Here is a 20,516-nt window from a genome sequence, read left to right on the forward strand (position 1 = left end):
TGGCGACAGGAGGAACAAGACGGTGGGATGCGGACACGCTCCACTCTAGGTTCATCATAAGTTATGGAATAGGCTGTAACGTCTCTCCAAGAAACTATGGAAAGGATGAATTACACCTTGGAGGAACTTTGCTCTAAGACGGCACAGAGGTGGAAAGATCTGTGGACCAGGATGACCCAAACATTCTGCTGCTGGCGCTGCGCTCAGGAACGGGCTGTAAAAATCCTGTCACTTGGAGTCGAGCAGGAGAAAGGCTCAGGATTAACCACGTGAAGGACCGGGAGCTACAAGGTTAATGGCCAGGTAGTCGGTAACAGTATGGATTTACAGGTATCGGAGATGGCTCCGCTCTGAAGCATGGAGGAGTGTATGGGGGCCTCCACAGTCACAAACACACAGAACATAAAAATAAACTATTTATTAAACACTAAATAATATTCTGTATATAAAAATGGTTGTGTTTCAGCTCTAAACCTTTGCTGTTGGGGTAAACGATTCCTGACAAGTCCCATTAGCGAGGATTAGGAGGCTCACGGATAGTCCTATATGTACAGGTTGCTCTGGACTTCATTGGTCGTCACCATTTTCTTCAGAGATTCTTCTATTCTCTCAGATTTCTAAATATAATAAAATGAATCCGGTTAGTCGCATCATTTTTATATACAGTGGTATGAAATACATATGTTGGATCCACATCAACCGCACCAAACTACTCATAAGCATTGCCGGGATTCACTCTCTCTGGCAGTGGGCTAGGTACGCGCACAGACACATAGGGTCTTGTTCACACAGGACAATTTATTTAAGTTCATCATCTTCCAGCATGAAGAAAAATCAAACCGCCTTTCCTTCAGCATAAAGACCTCAAAAACGAAAAATAAATTAGTCCATATGATAGAACAGGCTCACCCGGTCTGAGTAACGTCCAGTCTCTCACAGCAGAAAGAGTTTTTCACCTCTCACTCACAGATCCAGACTGAGGCAGCTGAGCTGCCTTTAGTAGATTATTCAAGGCCTGGAAGTGGCGATGTGGGATCAGCCAGTCCCAACTAACTCTTCTAACCATTCCTAAAACCTGGACCCAAAATCAAAATTTGAACCCATGAAAAACCTTCTCAGCACTATCTGTGCTAGAGTCTGCTTTTCCAAGCTTCACATCACCACGGCTAGCCACCTCGGTGACACATATCTCCCATCCAGGACCCGACCAGCTACCACCTTATATCATGTATGTATGGCAGCACGGCTATCTGCCTGTTGTACTGCTCTTCACATGCAAATTCCTAATGGATGCAATGTAATGTGTTATATTATATCCTAAAACCCACAAATCTCACCGCAGCCAGACGACTCATGTTCTGACAGGACAGCAGGGGTCGAAACGCTTTGATGGTGAGCGAGTCCAGATTGGCGACATCGGTGTAGCATTGGTAGAACACGGCGGGGATCCCAAACACCTGACAGTGCGCCATCACTGGTAAAAAAAAAAAAAAAAAAAGAATGGGAAAATAATTCTATACTCTCCTAACTGAATGTAATAAGGACAAAGGAAAAAAAAAAAATCACAAGGCATCTCGCAGACATTTTCTTAATATGCAAGTGAATGAAAAATTTAACAAATTCTACAACTCTTTTTGAATGAAAAGCTCCATTAAACACATACAGTTCCCATGCAGACATATATGTTTCCAAGGTGACAAACGTCACACAAATCCCCTGCTGTCATAGCTTCCCTTCTTGGTAATCTACTACTACAGAGACATCTTTCATGATTTCTCTGCCAATCAGAAGCGGTCTTTGCCGCGATGCCATGCACACGACAACATGACAAACACCCGGTGTTCGGGCAGCCAAACCCGAACAGTAACATGGACTCCCTGATGAAGTCCGTGTTCTGTGTCTGTGCCCGAACAGTAGGTGTTCGGTACGGACGCCAAACTTTACTGTTCCTGTTCGCCCATCTCTACCCCGATGAATAAGTGGTCCACCCCATAATGCTACATTGTGCTCTCTGCTGGAAAAAAGGTCACGATATATTATGTCATCATCAGCCTCTGCCAGAACTAACAGGACTGAGGATTATTATTTCTACCGCGGATCAGGATTACCTGCCGCGGGCAGAGCGTCCACGATATTCGGCTGCTCTAGGTAACTGCACGGTGTGCGATCTGTGTACTGCCTTGTGGTAACCACTTTGAGAAATGGGACAGTCAGATGATGTATGGGTTCTGTGGCTTTATAGTCCGTGACGGGACAAGTGGAGAGGACGGTCACCTTAATAGACGACTTCTGGAGACAACTGAAAACCTGGAAGAGACAAAATGATAAAAAAACAATCGATAGGCGAAGTCTGCTAAAGTTATAGTTCTGAGGGGAGACAACCGACCTTCTCAAAATGTGGAAACAGTCAGTGAAGTTATTAAGTCCCTGTTTTACTACGCGGAGCCACAAAAAAAGGAGACTGGGAAAATGTTCTAACCATCTCTCACATTTCCTCACTGCGAAGGATGCAAGTGCTGGACAAAATATTAGGGCAGCAGATCGATCCAATCTCTAGTGACAAAAGAAGATGCCGGAGCGTTTCTTCTCGTTATCACCCTCTTATCAGTCAGTGAACTTATGTGACTCCAGAGTGTTACATTTAGGCAGGTGCATAATGATCATGGTCACAGAGGGTGCGTCTGGGCCAGTGGGAAAGTGGAACCTGTCAACACCAGGGCTTATTTCAGCTAGATGTGCCGCAGTGCAGAGACCCACCAGCTCCCTGCACTGCAATACACACACCACCTAACCAGAGGCCAACGGGAAAGGGACCAGGACGGAGGGACATTACGACAGGAAGGGGACCAGGACGGAGGGACATTACGACAGGAAGGGGACCAGGACGGAGGGACATTACGACAGGAAGGGGACCAGGACGGAGGGACATTACGACAGGAAGGGGACCAGGACGGAGGGACATTACGACAGGAAGGGGACCAGGACGGAGGGACATTACGACAGGAAGGGGACCAGGACGGAGGGACATTATGACAGGAAGGGGACCAGGACGGAGGGACATTATGACAGGAAGGGGACCAGGACGGAGGGATATTATGACAGGAAGGAGATCAGGACCGAGGAACATTATCACAAGAAGATGACATTATTGCATGAAGGGTGAACATATCTGTCTTTATAGAATCAAGAAAGCTATAGGGGCCGTACATTTGATCAACATTTAGGTACCAGGTCCAAATTTTGCACCGGGCCCATCGGACTCTAGGTAGACAAAAACATTTAGGGAATTTTTTTATTACCGTAAAGGGTTACACCTCCAGTGATGCTAATATTTTCGGCACCCATATTACCCTCCCAATATGTTCACGCTTTACTAGATTCCTTCACAGATTCCCTTATGTTGTCGGAGGAGATAACGCGCACGGATGGATGTAATCTCCTCACCCGCCAGAGATTAATGTAATTACAGACAGATCTGATGACATCATATTATATTACAGGAGCCCGCTGATGCCATCGAAGGATTTCTACAGAATCCCACGGCTGCAATCAAAAAGTGTTTGGGTAGCGAGCGGTGGATAATCCTCTCCACTAGGAGATGGGAGCAGAGTGGAAGATAATAGTCCGGATATCACCTGTCATGTGCCGCCGCCAGCACACGACGTTTCGCCCCGTTTACAGCATAGTTCCTGCTCGCAGTGGGTCCGAGATCCAGGTTCTCAAGTCTCCTGCGTGAATGGATTACGAGTCGGCACACGCGAGGTGGCGCTTCGGTCATTTTCTATGGGTCTGAGTGAACATACATTTGGCGGCCAGGAACATATAAAACATCCCCGAGGGATCACTCCGTCTCTCACCTTTTCGCACCACTGGAACTGCTGATCTTCGGCCACATAGGACTTACACAGGCAGAGCAGCACCTGAAACAAAGGAAACTAAATCGGTAATGGCGGATGTTTATTGCTGGTCTTAGCTATAGTGTGAAATCTACTTCTTGTAGCATCAAATGACCAATCTACTGCCATGATCTTCCCTCATACTTTACACTGCAGCTCTGCTTCTTCAGATAGCTGATGTCCATTATTGGAAGGACCGATCAGTTATAAACTACAAGCTACTAAACCAGAAGTAAGAAATCCAGAATATCAGGAAAGTACCACCGATATACGGAGCCTCAAGGGCATCTTCAATTCTCACACTGGTCTACAGAACACATCTCCTCCTTCGGCCACTTACTGAGGGATCCATGACGGATCGGTAGAAGATACAGGATGATGGAGAAGTTGTTGTGTCACTTTTGCTTGTGTGGTCTCGACATCTCTCATTCCATAATTTAATAGAGCCAGCGACCTCCCAGCTCCCAGAGCTCAGGATATAGGCAGAAAGAAACCCTGGACACAGAAATAAATCATTATTACTTTCCTTCAGTGTATTTATGGCTAATGCATGGCACTGAGCACAGAGGGTAAGATATTGTCCTCAAAGGCTATGGCATGGTTTCTGTTTATTTGCTTCCGAAATACAAAAATTAAGAAAATTTTACATTTCTGAAGAGGAAAGAAAGCATCTGTGTGTTCAGGGAGGGTAGATCATTCATGTTGCAGATACGGAAGAAAGCAAACACGATGCAGTTTGCAGGAGGGGTAAAAGTGTAGAAAATAAGGACAGGACTCACGGCAGACTGAACACAAACTACTCAGTGTTTGTCAATCACTGGTAGGAGGAAAATTCACTCTAGGACTGATGAGGTGCTGAAACATGACAAGATAGCAGCACCCTAGATCAGGGTTCCCCAACTCCAGTCCTCAAGGCCCACCAACAGATCATGTTTTCAGGATTTCCTTAGTATTGCTCAGGTGATAATTGCTTCAACTGTGCAATACAAAGGAAATCCTGAAAACATGATCTGTTGGTGGGCCTTGAGGACTGGAGTTGGGGAACCCTGCCCTAGATACAAAGCTTACATTCAGCCTACATCCCTATGTGAAACACAGAGCTCTCATAAAGAATCTATTACTGTAAGAGACACACAGAGCTCACATCCAGCCTATATTACTGAGAGAGACACACAGAGCTCACACCAGCCTATAATACTGGGAGAGACACACGGACCTCACATCCAGCCTATAGTACTGGGAGAGACACACGGACCTCACATCCAGCCTATATTACTGTAGAGACGCACAGACCTCATATCCAGCCTATATTACTGTGAGAGACACACAGAGCTAACATCCAGCTTATATTAGTGGGAGAGACACACAGAGCTCACATCCAGCCTATATTACCGGAGAGACGCACAGACCTCATATCCAGCCTATATTACTGTGAGAGACACACAGAGCTAACATCCAGCTTATATTAGTGGGAGAGACACACAGAGCTCACATCCAGCCTATATTACTGTGAGAGACACACAGAGCTAACATCCAGCTTATATTAGTGGGAGAGACACACAGAGCTAACATCCAGCTTATATTAGTGGGAGAGACACACAGAGCTCACATCCAGCCTATATTACTGGGAGAGACACATAGAGCTCACATCCAGCCTATATTACTGGGGCAGACACACAGACCTCACATCCTGCCTATATTACTGGGAGAGACACACAGAGCTCACATCCAGCCTACATTACTGGGAGAGACACACAGAGCTCACATCCAGCCTACATTACTGGGAGAGACACACAGAGCTCACATCCAGCCTACATTAGTGGAAGAGACACACAGACCTCACATCCAGCCTATATTACTGGGAGAGGCACACAGAGCTCACATCCAGCCTATATTACTGGGAGCGACACACAGACCTCACATCCAGCCTATATTACTGGGAGAGGCACACATACCTCACATCCAGCCTACATTACTGGGAGAGACACACAGAGCTCACATCCAGCCTATATTAGTGGGAGCAACAAACAGAGTTCACATCCAGCCTATATTATTGGAAGAGATACACAGAGCTCACATCCAGCCTATAGTAGTGGGAGAGATACACAGACCTCACATCCAGCCCATATTACTGGGAGAGACACACAGAGCTCACATCCAGCCTATATTAGTGGGAGCAACAAACAGAGTTCACATCCAGCCTATATTATTGGAAGAGACACACAGAGCTCACATCCAGCCTATATTACTGAGAGAGACACACAGAGCTCACATCCAGCCCATATTACTGGGAGAGACACACAGAGCTCACATCCAGCCTATATTACTGGGAGAGACACCCAGACCTCACATCCAGCCTATATTACTGGGAGAGACACCCAGACCTCACGTCCAGCCTATATTACTGGGAGAGACACACAGAGCTCACATCCAGCCTATATTACTGAGAGACACACAGAGCTCACATCCAGCCTATATTACTGAGAGAGACACACAGAGCTCACACCAGCCTATAATACTGGGAGAGACACACAGAGCTCACATCCAGCCTATATTACTGAGAGAGACACACAGAGCTCACACCAGCCTATAATACTGGGAGAGACACACGGACCTCACATCCAGCCTATGATACTGGGAGAGACACATGGACCTCACATCCAGCCTATAATACTGGGAGAGACACACAGACCTCACATCCAGCCTATAGTACTGGGAGAGACACACGGACCTCACATCCAGCCTATATTACCGGAGAGACACACAGACCTCACATCCAGCCTATATTACCGGAGAGACACACAGACCTCACATCCAGCCTATATTACTGAGAGAGACACACAGAGCTCACATCCAGCCTATATTTGTGGGAGAGACACACCGACCTCACATCCAGCCTATATTACTGGGAGAAACACAGCGCTCACATCCAGCCTATATTACTGGGAGAAACACAGCGCTCACATCCAGCCTACATTACTGGGAGAGACACACAGAGCTCACATCCAGCCTACATTAGTGGGAGAGACACACAGACCTCACATCCTGCCTATATTACTGGGAGAGACATACAGAGCTCACATCCAGCCTATATTACTGGGAGAGACACACAGAGTTCACATCCAACCTATATTACTGGGAGAGACACACAGACCTCACGTCCAGCCTATATTACTGAGAGAGACACACAGAGCTCACACCAGCCTATAATACTGGGAGAGACACACGGACCTCACATCCAGCCTATAATACTGGGAGAGACACACGGACCTCACATCCAGCCTATAATACTGGGAGAGACACACAGACCTCACATCCAGCCTATAGTACTGGGAGAGACACACAGAGCTCACATCCAGCCTATATTAGTGGGAGAGACACACCGACCTCACATCCAGCCTATATTACTGGGAGAAACACAGCGCTCACATCCAGCCTATATTACTGGGAGAAACACAGCGCTCACATCCAGCCTACATTACTGGGAGAGACACACAGAGCTCACATCCAGCCTACATTAGTGGGAGAGACACACAGAGCTCACATCCTGCCTATATTACTGGGAGAGACATACAGAGCTCACATCCAGCCTATATTACTGGGAGAGACACACAGAGCTCACGTCCAGCCTATATTACTGGGAGAGACACACAGAGCTCACATCCAGCCTATATTATTGGAAGAGATACACAGAGCTCACATCCAGCCTATATTACTGGGAGAGAGACACAGAGATCAAATCCAGCCTATATTACCAAGAGTAAAACTCCTAACAAAAGAAAAATCAGGTGTCTGAAAATAAATAAGGTAATAAAGATTGCATCTTAGAGCAGATTTCCATCTTCTGACATATCAGGTGGCCGCTGATCATAGATCACCATTTGCATTGAACTACAGTAATTTCATATAGAGACCACTTGCAGCCTCATATGGAGGAGCAATACTGAGGCTCCTATTACATTGCAGTTTATACAGTTGTGGCCAAAAGTATTGACACCCCTGCAATTCTGTCGGATACTACTCAGTTTCTTCCTGAAAATTATTGCAAACACAAATTCTTTGGTATTATTATCTTCATTTAATTTGTCTTAAATGAAAAAACACAAAGAAAATTGTCCTAAAGCCAAATTGGATATAATTCCACACCAAACATAACAAAGAGGGTGGACAAAAGTATTGGCACTGTTCGAAAAATCATGTGATGCTTCTCTAATTTGTGTAATTAACAGCACCTGTAACTTACCTGTGGCACCTAACAGGTGTTGGCAATAACTAAATCACACTTGCAGCCAGTTGACATGGATTAAAGTTGACTCAACCTCTGTCCTGTGTCCTTGTGTGTACCACATTGAGCATGGAGAAAAGAAAGACCAAAGAAATGTCTGAGGACTTGAGAAACCAAATTGTGAGGAAGCATGAGCAATCTCAAGGCTACAAGTCCATCTCCAAAGACCTGAATGCTCCTGTGTCTACCGTGCGCAGTGTCATCAAGAAGTTTAAAGCCCATGGCACTGTGGCTAACCTCCCTAGATGTGGACGGAAAAGAGAAATTGACAAGAGATTTCAACGCAAGATTGTGCGGATGTTGGATAAAGAACCTCCACTAACATCCAAACAAGTTCAAGCTGCCCTGCAGTCCGAGGGTACAACAGTGTCAACCCATACTATCTGTCGGCGTCTGAATGAAAAGGGACTGTATGGTAGGAGACCCAGGAAGACCCCACTAATTACCCCGAGACATAAAAAAGCCAGGCTAGAGTTTGCCAAAACTTACCTGAAAAAGCCTAAAATGTTTTGGAAGAATGTTCTCTGTCAGATGAGACAAAAGTAGAGCTTTTGGGCAAAGGCATCAACATAGAGTTTACAGGAGAAAAAAGAGGCATTCAAAGAAAAAAAACACAGTCACTACAGTCAAACATGGCGGAGGTTCCCTGATGTTTTGGGGTTGCTTTGCTGCCTCTGGCACTGGACTGCTTGACCGTGTGCATGGCATTATGAAGTCTGAAGACTACCAACAAATTTTGCAGCATAATGTAGGGCCCAGTGTGAGAAAGCTGGGTCTCCCTCAGAGGTCATGGGTCTTCCAGCAGGGCAATGACCCAAAACACACTTCAAAAAGCACTAGAAAATGGTTTGAGGGAAAGCACTGGAGACTTCTAAGGTGGCCAGCAATGAGTCCAGACCTGAATCCCATAGAACACCTGTGGAGAGATCTAAAAATGGCAGTTTGGAGAAGGCACCCTTCAAATGGAGAAGAGCAAATGTTGTTCCTATCTTCAAAAAGGGGAAGAAGGTGGACCCAGGCAACTATAGGCCGGTGAGTCTGACTTCTATACCAGGAAAGATCTTTGAACAAATTATTAAACAACATGTATGTCAATACCTGGATAAGAATGAAGTGATTAAACAGAGTCAGCATGGGTTTGTAACTAATAAGTCATGTCAGACTAATTTAATTTCCTTCTATGATGGAATCACTGATTGGGTGGATCAAGGAAATGCTGTAGATATAGTATATCTTGACTTCAGCAAAGCATTTGACAAAGTCTCTCATACAATCCTTATTGAAAAAATGACTAAGTATGGAATGGACAAGGCAACTGTTAGGTGGATTCATAGCTGGCTTAGTGATCGGACCCAAAGAGTGGTCGTAAATGGCTGCACATCCAGTTGGAAGAATGTCTCAAGTGGGGTACCCCAGGGCTCTGTCCTGGGCCCTGTATTGTTCAACATCTTTATCAACGATTTAGATGAAGGAATTGAGGGTAAACTGATTAAATTTGCTGATGACACAAAGCTAGGAGGGATAGCTAATACTAGAGAAGAGAGAGAGAGGATTCAAAAAGATTTAAATAAACTGGAGAAGTGGGCAGCAACTAACAGAATGGTTTTTAACAGGGAGAAATGCAAAGTACTACATCTGGGCAATAAAAATGAAAAAAGCATATATAGAATGGGAGGAATAGGGCTAAGTGACAGCACATGTGAAAAAGACTTGTGTATACTAATAGATCACAGACTGAATATGAGTCAACAGTGTGATGCAGCAGCAAAAAAGGCAAATGCAATTCTAGGATGTATTAACAGAAGCATACAGTCTAGATCACGTGAAGTCATTATTTCCCTCTACTACTCTTTGGTCAGACCTCATCTGGAATATTGTGTCCAATTTTGGGCACCACATTTTAAAAAAGACATCAACAAACTGGAGCAAGTTCAGAAAAGAGCGACCAGAATGGTGACCGGTCTGCAAACCCTGTCTTATGAAAAAAGGTTGCAGGATTTGGGAATGTTTAGTTTGCAAAAGAGAAGACTGAGAGGAGACTTAATAGCTGTCTACAAATATCTGAAGGGCTGTCACATTGTAGAAGGATCAACTTTATTCTCATTTGCACAAGGAAAGACTAGAAGCAATGGGATGAAGCTGAATGGGAGGAGACACAGATTAGTTATTAGAAAAAACTTTTTGACAGTTAGAGTGATCAATGAGTGGAACAGGCTGCCACGAGAAGTGGTGAGTTCTCCTTCAATGGAAGTCTTCAAACAGAGGCTGGACAGACATCTAACTGGGATGATTTAGCGAATCCTGCTTTGAGCAGGGGGTTGGACCAGATGGCCCAGGAGGTCCCTTCCAACTCTACGATTCTATGATTCTAAATATCAGGGACCTGGAGCAGTTTGCCAAAGAAGAATGGTCTAAAATTCCAGCAGAGCATTGTAAGAAACTCATTGATGGTTACCGGAAGCGGTTGGTCGCAGTTATTTTGGCTAAAGGTTGTGCAACCAAGTATTAGGCTGAGGGTGCCAATACTTTTGTCTGGCCCATTTTTGGAGTTTTGTGTGAAATGATCGATGTTTTGCTTTTTGCTTCATTCTCTTGTGTTTTTTTCATTTAAGACAAATTAAATGAAGATAATAATACCAAAGAATTTGTGTTTGCAATCATTTTCAGGAAGAAACTGAGTATTATCTGACAGAATTGCAGGGGTGTCAATACTTTTGGCCACAACTGTATGTCTGGTGATCGTTCCGGACACATGCTCCAAACGTATCCTAGAGGCACTATGGACCCATCAGATGCCAAAATAGTGTCCTTCTGGCTTCTATAAAGTAAATGAACCCTACGCAGCACTAAAGAAGATCTCCCATACAGTAGACACAACTATTAGGGCAGCTTGGATATTTTTATTTGCCTTTGTGACATCCTATAAAACATGAGAGCAGCACAGAGTATTTCAGGATAGGCGTAATGGTGGGCCGAGACGCCCATATTATGACGTTTATAGGCAGAGAAGTAGCGTTATTTGCATAAAAAGGAGTAACATATACAAAGGAGCAGGGCGCCGCCAGCATCAGCAGCGCAGAGTATTTCAGGGGGACTTATTTCGGTTATCCGTGTATCATACCTGCAGCGTTGTCCCCGACCCCCAGGATGAGGCTGGAGCAGGGCAGTGTACGGTCCGCAGAGGTCTCCATGGCTGCGCGGCTTTCAGAGCTCCACGTGACGGTCACTTCTCTGCAGAGACAGCAGATGTCAGGTCTGAACCAGCGCTTACCCTGTGCCCACCGCCCCCACTCATCAGATACAGGTTCACCACCAGTCATCTTGGTTGCGCGCAGTCACAGTCCTCGCTGGTTTCTGCTTTTCAGAGCAGCATGAGACTGATGCAGCGCGCCACCTGCTGGCAGATTTCAGCAAAACCGAGGAAAGCTGAAACATCGGCGAAACCTTACAATGGGAAATATCTCCCCAGAATATACAATATGGTGGGCAGATCCGATCTCGGGGGGGCTGCAGGGAGGGGAGACGTCTTCACCTGCTCAGATCTATACGGACGGTAACGAGGATGAGATACAACCACAGAGACGTCACAGCCCGACAGGGATTATTCTCTTGGCGCACAATTTTTCTTGGATATTTTTTTTTTTTTCCTGTCGTTACAGTAGCCTCAGGGTTTGTTTTTCGTAGTACGAGCCGTCCATTCTGGGGTCCATATGACTTTAGAATCTCTTTTTTTTGGAGGAGGAGGAAAAAAGGAACTGCCTGGGACACCGACCACCTCTGATTGACTGCAGAGGTGGCTGGTAACCAACACAACAAGCTGTAAATAAAAAATTAAAAAAAAAAATCCCCAGGTTCTTGAAAAGGGGGAGGATTTTTAATCAGAGGTAAATTGCAAAATTTTTTGTTTTTACAAGAACTTTACAATTTTTTGCTCATATAAGATTAGATAATCCCCTTAAGGGGTTAAAAACAAATCACATATGTGGCTTCCAACAATGGGGCTGCACGCGGTCCGTCGTATCGTCCATTATAGCCACGGATATTGTAATCTTATTATAATAGATGGTAAAGACACAATTACCTTTTTTTGGCCAATTCCCTCCTGATCTCCTTGTCCTCTTCATCCAGCTCTTCTCCATCTTTGCCTTCTTCCTCCTCCTCTTCTTCATCCTCCTCCACGGCTCTGGAGAACACAGATACAACCTCCCCAAAGAAGGTGGCCATGATTGTGTATTGTGTGCAGAGCAATGGCAGCAGGAAGTGGCTGCAGCGTGACACAGGCGAAATGGGGGAGGGATCAATTCTCACATCTCACCACTAGAGGGAGCCGCGGGAGTATGCGAATACAGATTTATACTGCAGTAATAGGAAACAGCCACGAGAGGGAGCCTTGCTTCACAAATATAATACTCAGCAGCTACCGCAAGAGGGAGCCCGAACACCGTGCGTTAGCGTCAACGCGAAGATGCGTCATAACGTACAGCGACAACACGTGGTATGCACTAACTAATAGCTGACACTAGAGGGAGCATGGCCTCCGATGAGATACTAAAGTTAGAATCCATTGCTTTACATATCAGGCATTGCGCTGTAGTAACCAGCTGCGGACACTAGAGGGAGCCCAATCGCCATGCACGGCGCTTTCTCGTGAGTGACGCTAGAGGGAGACATAACGCATTAATTAATAGTCGCCACTCGCCATTAATAAGACGCAGCCGGGCTGTCTGAATCGGGGCCTAAAACTGCGGCTACAGAAAAGTACGATTATTATGTATAAGTGATGAAGCGCAAGGATACAGAGCTGACTGTATATTGAGGGGATATTTACATATATACCGTTCATGGCGGCGCTTCGCTCATGCCTAGTTACCGCCACTAGATGGCGCCAGAGCAGCCTGCATTACAGCAGAGGATACAGAACACTACCATCACCCACCACTAGAGGGGAGTAAGATGTTCTCCCTGCAGCGGATTGTTCCCGTCCATGGAGCAGTGTGAGGGGTTCTGTGGTTTCTCTTTGTGCCGTGTTGGGGGACGCGCGACGATTCTGTCTCCTTATAGAAAACTTCAGCAAAGACATTATGATATTTTTTTATTATAAAATGATAATTTTATATTTGTATAGATTGGACTTTTACAGACACAGCACGACCGAATACACGGAGAAACAAGATGGAGGAGATCTATGAGGGGAGGGATGGAGGAGATCTATGAGGGGAGGGCGGGATGGAGGAGATCTATGGGGGGGCGTGGGATGGAGGAGATCTATGAGGGGAGGGCGGGATGGAGGAGATCTATGAGGGGAGGGCGGGATGGAGGAGATCTATGAGGGGAGGGCGGGATGGAGGAGATCTATGAGGGGAGGGCGGGATGGAGGAGATCTATGAGGGGAGGGCGGGATGGAGGAGATCTATGAGGGGAGGGCGGGATGGAGGAGATCTATGAGGGGAGGGCGGGATGGAGGAGATCTATGAGGGGAGGGCGGGATAGAGGAGATCTATGAGGGGAGGGCGGGATAGAGGAGATCTATGAGGGGAGGGCGGGATGGAGGAGATCTATGAGGGGAGGGCGGGATGGAGGAGATCTATGAGGGGAGGGCGGGATGGAGGAGATCTATGGGGGAGGGCGGGATGGAGGAGATCTATGGGGGGAGGGCGGGATGGAGGAGATCTATGGGGGGGCAGGATGGAGATCTATGAGGGGAGGGATGGAGGAGATCTATGAGGGGAGGGCGGGATGGAGGAGATCTATGGGGGGAGGGCGGGATGGAGGAGATCTATGGGGGGAGGGCGGGATGGAGGAGATCTATGGGGGGAGGGCGGGATGGAGGAGATCTATGGGGGGGCAGGATGGAGATCTATGAGGGGAGGGCGGGATAGAGGAGATCTATGAGGGGAGGGCGGGATAGAGGAGATCTATGAGGGGAGGGCGGGATAGAGGAGATCTATGAGGGGAGGGCGGGATAGAGGAGATCTATGAGGGGAGGGCGGGATAGAGGAGATCTATGAGGGGAGGGCGGGATAGAGGAGATCTATGAGGGGAGGGCGGGATGGAGGAGATCTATGAGGGGAGGGCGGGATGGAGGAGATCTATGAGGGGAGGGCGGGATGGAGGAGATCTATGAGGGGAGGGCGGGATGGAGGAGATCTATGAGGGGAGGGCGGGATAGAGGAGATCTATGAGGGGAGGGCGGGATAGAGGAGATCTATGAGGGGAGGGCGGGATGGAGGAGATCTATGAGGGGAGGGCGGGATGGAGGAGATCTATGGGGGGAGGGCGGGATGGAGGAGATCTATGGGGGGAGGGCGGGATGGAGATCTATGGGGGGGCAGGATGGAGATCTATGAGGGGAGGGATGGAGGAGATCTATGAGGGGAGGGCGGGATGGAGGAGATCTATGGGGGGAGGGCGGGATGGAGGAGATCTATGGGGGGAGGGCGGGATGGAGGAGATCTATGGGGGGAGGGCGGGATGGAGGAGATCTATGGGGGGAGGGCGGGATGGAGGAGATCTATGGGGGGAGGGCGGGATGGAGGAGATCTATGGGGGGGCAGGATGGAGATCTATGAGGGGAGGGATGGAGGAGATCTATGGGGGGAGGGCGGGATGGAGGAGATCTATGAGGGGAGGGCGGGATAGAGGAGATCTATGAGGGGAGGGCGGGATAGAGGAGATCTATGAGGGGAGGGCGGGATAGAAGAGATCTATGAGGGGAGGGCGGGATAGAGGAGATCTATGAGGGGAGGGCGGGATAGAGGAGATCTATGAGGGGAGGGCGGGATGGAGGAGATCTATGAGGGGAGGGCGGGATGGAGGAGATCTATGAGGGGAGGGCGGGATAGAGGAGATCTATGAGGGGAGGGCGGGATGGAGATCTATGAGGGGAGGGCGGGATGGAGGAGATCTATGGGGGGGCAGGATGGAGGAGATCTATGAGGGGAGGGCGGGATGGAGGAGATCTATGGGGGGAGGGCAGGGTGGAGGAGATCTATGAGGGGAGGGATGGAGGAGATCTATGGGGGGGCAGGATGGAGGAGATCTATGAGGAGAGGGCAGGATGGAGGAGATCTATGAGGAGAGGGCGGGATGGAGGAGATCTATGGGGGGAGGGCGGGATGGAGGAGATCTATGGGGGGAGGGCAGGATGGAGGAGATCTATGAGGGGAGGGCAGGGTGGAGGAGATCTATGAGGGGAGGGATGGAGGAGATCTATGAGGGGAGGGCGGGATGGAGATCTATGAGGGGAGGGATGGAGGAGATCTATGAGGGGAGGGATGGAGATCTATGAGGGGAGGGCAGGGTGGAGGAGATCTATGAGGGGAGGGCAGGGTGGAGGAGATCTATGAGGGGAGGGCGGGATGGAGATCTATGGGGGGCAGGATGGGAGGACATATATGGGTCAAATATATGGTAGGACTTAGGGGAGCAGGATGTGATTACAGAAAGGTGCCAGGATGTAGGACATTATTATTTAGGGGCTGATTAAGGGACATTGTTACTGCTGTGCTGGATTGTATTTTTGAGGATACTTCTCAGTGGGGGCCTCGTTCTGTGCAGGTGGACACGGATGCTTTTTTTTTTTCTCATCTGGCGCAGTGTTGAAGTTGCCGAAAAATTGGGTTATGTGCTAGATCACTTCTTTTCTGCAGAGATGAAACTTGGGTTGGAAGAATTGACAGCGGTCTGCGGTAAAGAAGATGAATATATTCAACTAGAAACAGAAAACTGACATCAAAACTAGTCTGAATAGGTGCAGAGACAGCGACTTACATGTACAATATAGAAAAAAAAAGTTACACTCAATCTTGGTAAAGCATGTCAATATGAAAATACAAAATGTGAATAGCAAAATGGCTGGTGAATATTAGAAATAATATTTGAGACAATTTGCACAAAATTTGGCCAAATAATGTCTGCTCATGAACCAACGTCCAGGTGGCTTCAGAGACTGAAGGGTCCCTGACCAGTGTGAACACCTCTCTTAGGCCGGGGTCACACTTGTGATTGCAATGCGAGAAAACTCGCACGAGTCTCTCACCTCAAAACCCGGCACTCGGGACCGGAGCTGCGGCTGCATGTATGTCTCTGCATCTGAGCGCTCCGGTCCCGAGTATTAATGCGCAAGTTTGTCGCATTGCAGTTGCAAGTGTGACCCCGGCTTTACGGCTCATAGTCACTTGTGACAGAGTCTCTCGCATGAAAACCCAGCACTGCTGCCGGCACTGGGACCGGAGCGTGCAGCTGCATAGAAATACATGTATCCGCACACTCTGGGCCCAGTGCCGGGTTTTCATGCGAGAGACTCACACAAGAATCGTGCAAGTATGAGCCCTTAGGCTGATGTCTGAACGTCTCTCAGCAAAGCCTGTACTTATGGGTAAGTAGGAGCCTGCTGTGATTAAAATCACCACATGGTGAAGGGCGGAGTGCTCAGGCACAAAGCTAATATTGAAACAGATTTTTTTTTTTCTAATATTCACTAGTAGTGTTGAGCATTCCGATACCGCAAGTATCGGGTATCGGCCGATACTTGCTGTATCGGAATTCCGATACCGACTTCCGATATTTTTTCAATATCGGCATCGGAATCGGAAGTTCAGTTGATTGACGGCCTGACGTCATCATGATGCGCGGTGTGTGCGCATCATGATGCGCCGTCATTTCGGGCCTTCCGGGGGTCTCTGCCGGCCTGCCGGGGGGCTGTGTGGACTGCCCGGGGTCTGTACCGGCCTGCCGGGGGGCTGTGCCGGCCTGCCGGGGGGCTGTGCACCCTGTGGGGGTCTGTACCGGCCTGCCGGGGGGCTGTGCCGGCCTGCCGGGGGGCTGTGCTGATGTCCGGGGGTCTGTGCAAGCATCGTCCGATGGGACTACAAGTCCCATCGGGCGATGCCTGCTACCATGACAGTGATTGACAGTAGTAGTCCCATCATCCGGCTAATGTGTTAAATGTTAAAAAAAAAAAAAATGCCACATGCTACATACATGCCACATGCTACATACATGCCACATGCTACATACATGCCACATGCTACATACATGCCACATGCTACATACATGCTACATACCACATACATGCTACATACATACCACATACATGCTCCATACCACATCCATACCACATCCATACCACATACATGCCACATACTACATACATGCTACATATATACTACATGCATGCTACATCCATACCACATCCATACCACATGCTACATCCATGCTACATGCTACATCCATGCTACATACATGCTACATGCATGCCACATCCATACCACATCCATACTACATACATGCTACATGCATGCCACATCCATACCACATCCATGCCACATCCATGCTACATACTACATCCATGCCACATCCATGCCACATCCATACCACATCCATACCACATGCTACATACATGCTACATGCTACATACATGCTACATGCTACATACATGCTACATACATGCTACATGCTACATACATGCTACATGCTACATACATGCTACATACATGCTACATGCTACATACATGCTACATGCTACATACTACATACATGCTACATACTACATACATGCTACATACTACATACATGCTACATACTACATACATGCTACATACTACATACATGCTACATCCATGCCACATCCATACCACATCCATACCACATCCATGCTACATACTACATACTACATACATGCTACATATATACTACATGCATGCTACATCCATACCACATCCATACCACATACATGCTACATACTACATCCATACCACATCCATACCACATCCATGCCACATGCTACATGCTACATACATGCTACATACATGCTACATACTACATACATGCTACATCCATACCACATCCATACCACATACATGCTACATACTACACACATGCTACATACTACACACATGCTACATACTACACACATGCTACATACTACACACATGCTACATACATGCCACATCCATACCACATGCTACATACATGCTACATGCTACATACATGCTACATACATGCTACATACTACATACATGCTACATACTACATACATGCTACATGCTACATACATGCCACATCCTACATACATGCCACATCCATACCACATCCATACCACATCCATACCACATCCATGCTACATACTACATACTACATACATGCTACATACTACATACATGCTACATATATACTACATGCATGCTACATCCATACCACATCCATACCACATACATGCTACATACTACATACATGCTACATACATGCTACATCCATACCACATCCATACCACATCCATACCACATGCTACATCCATACCACATGCTACATCCATGCTACATACTACATCCATGCTACATACTACATACATGCTACATACTACATACATGCTACATACTACATACATGCTACATACTACATACATGCTACATACTACATACATGCTACATACATGCTACATCCATACCACATCCATACCACATCCATACCACATGCTACATCCATACCACATGCTACATCCATGCTACATGCTACATACATGCTACATACTACATACATGCTACATCCATACCACATCCATACCACATCCATACTACATGCTACATCCATGCTACATGCTACATCCATGCTACATGCTACATACATGCTACATGCTACATACATGCTACATGCTACATACATGCTACATACATGCTACATCCATACCACATCCATACCACATCCATGCTACATCCATGCTACATGCTACATACATGCCACATCCATGCTACATCCATGCTACATGCTACATACATGCTACATGCTACATGCTACATACATGCTACATGCTACATGCATGCTACATACATGCTACATGCTACATACATGCTACATACATGCTACATGCTACATCCATGCTACATCCATGCTACATGCTACATCCATGCTACATACATGCTACATGCTACATACATGCTACATACATGCTACATGCTACATACATGCTACATGCTACATGCTACATACATGCTACATGCTACATACATGCTACATACATGCCATACATGCTACATACATGCCATACATGCTACATGCTACATACATGCCACATCCATGCTACATGCTACATACATGCTACATGCTACATACATGCCACATACATGCCACATCCATGCTACATGCTACATACATGCTACATACATGCTACATGCTACATACATGCTACATGCTACATACATGCCACATCCATGCTACATGCTACATACATGCCACATCCATGCTACATGCTACATACATGCTACATGCTACATACATGCTACATGCCACATCCATGCTACATGCTACATCCATGCTACATGCTACATCCATGCTACATGCTACATCCATGCTACATACATGCTACATCCATGCTACATCCATGCTACATACATGCTACATCCATGCTACATCCATGCTACATCCATGCTACATCCATGCTACATCCATGCTACATCCATGCTACATCCATGCCACATCCATACTACATGCTACATCCATACTACATGCTACATCCATACTACATGCTACATCCATGCTACATGCTACATACATACATGCTACATCCATACCACATCCATACTACATGCTACATCCATACTACATGCTACATCCATACTACATGCTACATCCATACCACATCCATGCTACATACATACATGCTACATCCATACCACATCCATGCTACATGCTACATACATGCCACATCCATACCACATCCATGCTACATGCTACATCCATGCTACATGCTACATACATGCCACATCCATACCACATCCATGCCACATCCATACCACATCCATGCTACATGCTACATACATGCTACATACTACATACATACTACATACATGCTACATACATGCTACATCCATACCACATGCTACATCCATACATGCTACATCCATACCACATCCATACCACATCCATACTACATGCTACATACATGCTACATACTACATACATGCTACATACATGCTACATACTACATACATGCTACATACATGCTACATACTACATACATACTACATACATGCTACATCCATACCCCATGCTACATCCATGCTTCATACACTACACATTCATACTACACATTCATACTACACATTCATACTACACATTCATACTACACATTCATACTACACATTCATACTACACATTCATACTACACATTCATACTACACATTCATACTACACATTCATACTACACATTCATAGACATACAGTACATATAACAGAGTAACATACTTACCAATACTTGTCACATTGTTCCCCGAAGCCATTGTCTTTTCCGGAATAAATATTAACATAACAAACCACAAAAATACTCACCCACGATCCGA

General features: G+C 46.6%; 1 protein-coding gene across 1 annotated transcript; it reads right to left on the minus strand.

Annotated features, from left to right (window-relative positions):
- Nucleotides 1–403: 403 nt before the first annotated feature.
- On the minus strand, nucleotides 404–12,526 carry PSMG1 (proteasome assembly chaperone 1). Its single transcript, XM_073584683.1, has 7 exons — nucleotides 12,263–12,526; nucleotides 11,303–11,412; nucleotides 4,237–4,391; nucleotides 3,858–3,920; nucleotides 2,109–2,307; nucleotides 1,338–1,474; nucleotides 404–617 (listed from the first exon to the last, which is right to left on the minus strand). The coding sequence occupies exons 1-7, from the start codon at nucleotides 12,403–12,405 to the stop codon at nucleotides 543–545; spliced, it is 882 nt and encodes a 293-aa protein (XP_073440784.1). The 5' UTR covers nucleotides 12,406–12,526; the 3' UTR covers nucleotides 404–542.
- Nucleotides 12,527–20,516: the final 7,990 nt, after the last annotated feature.

Source organism: Dendrobates tinctorius, unplaced genomic scaffold (genome assembly GCF_039654945.1).
Source record: "Dendrobates tinctorius isolate UK_male_01 unplaced genomic scaffold, ASM3965494v1 ptg000084l, whole genome shotgun sequence".
In the NCBI taxonomy this organism is placed as follows: Eukaryota; Metazoa; Chordata; class Amphibia; order Anura; family Dendrobatidae; genus Dendrobates; species Dendrobates tinctorius.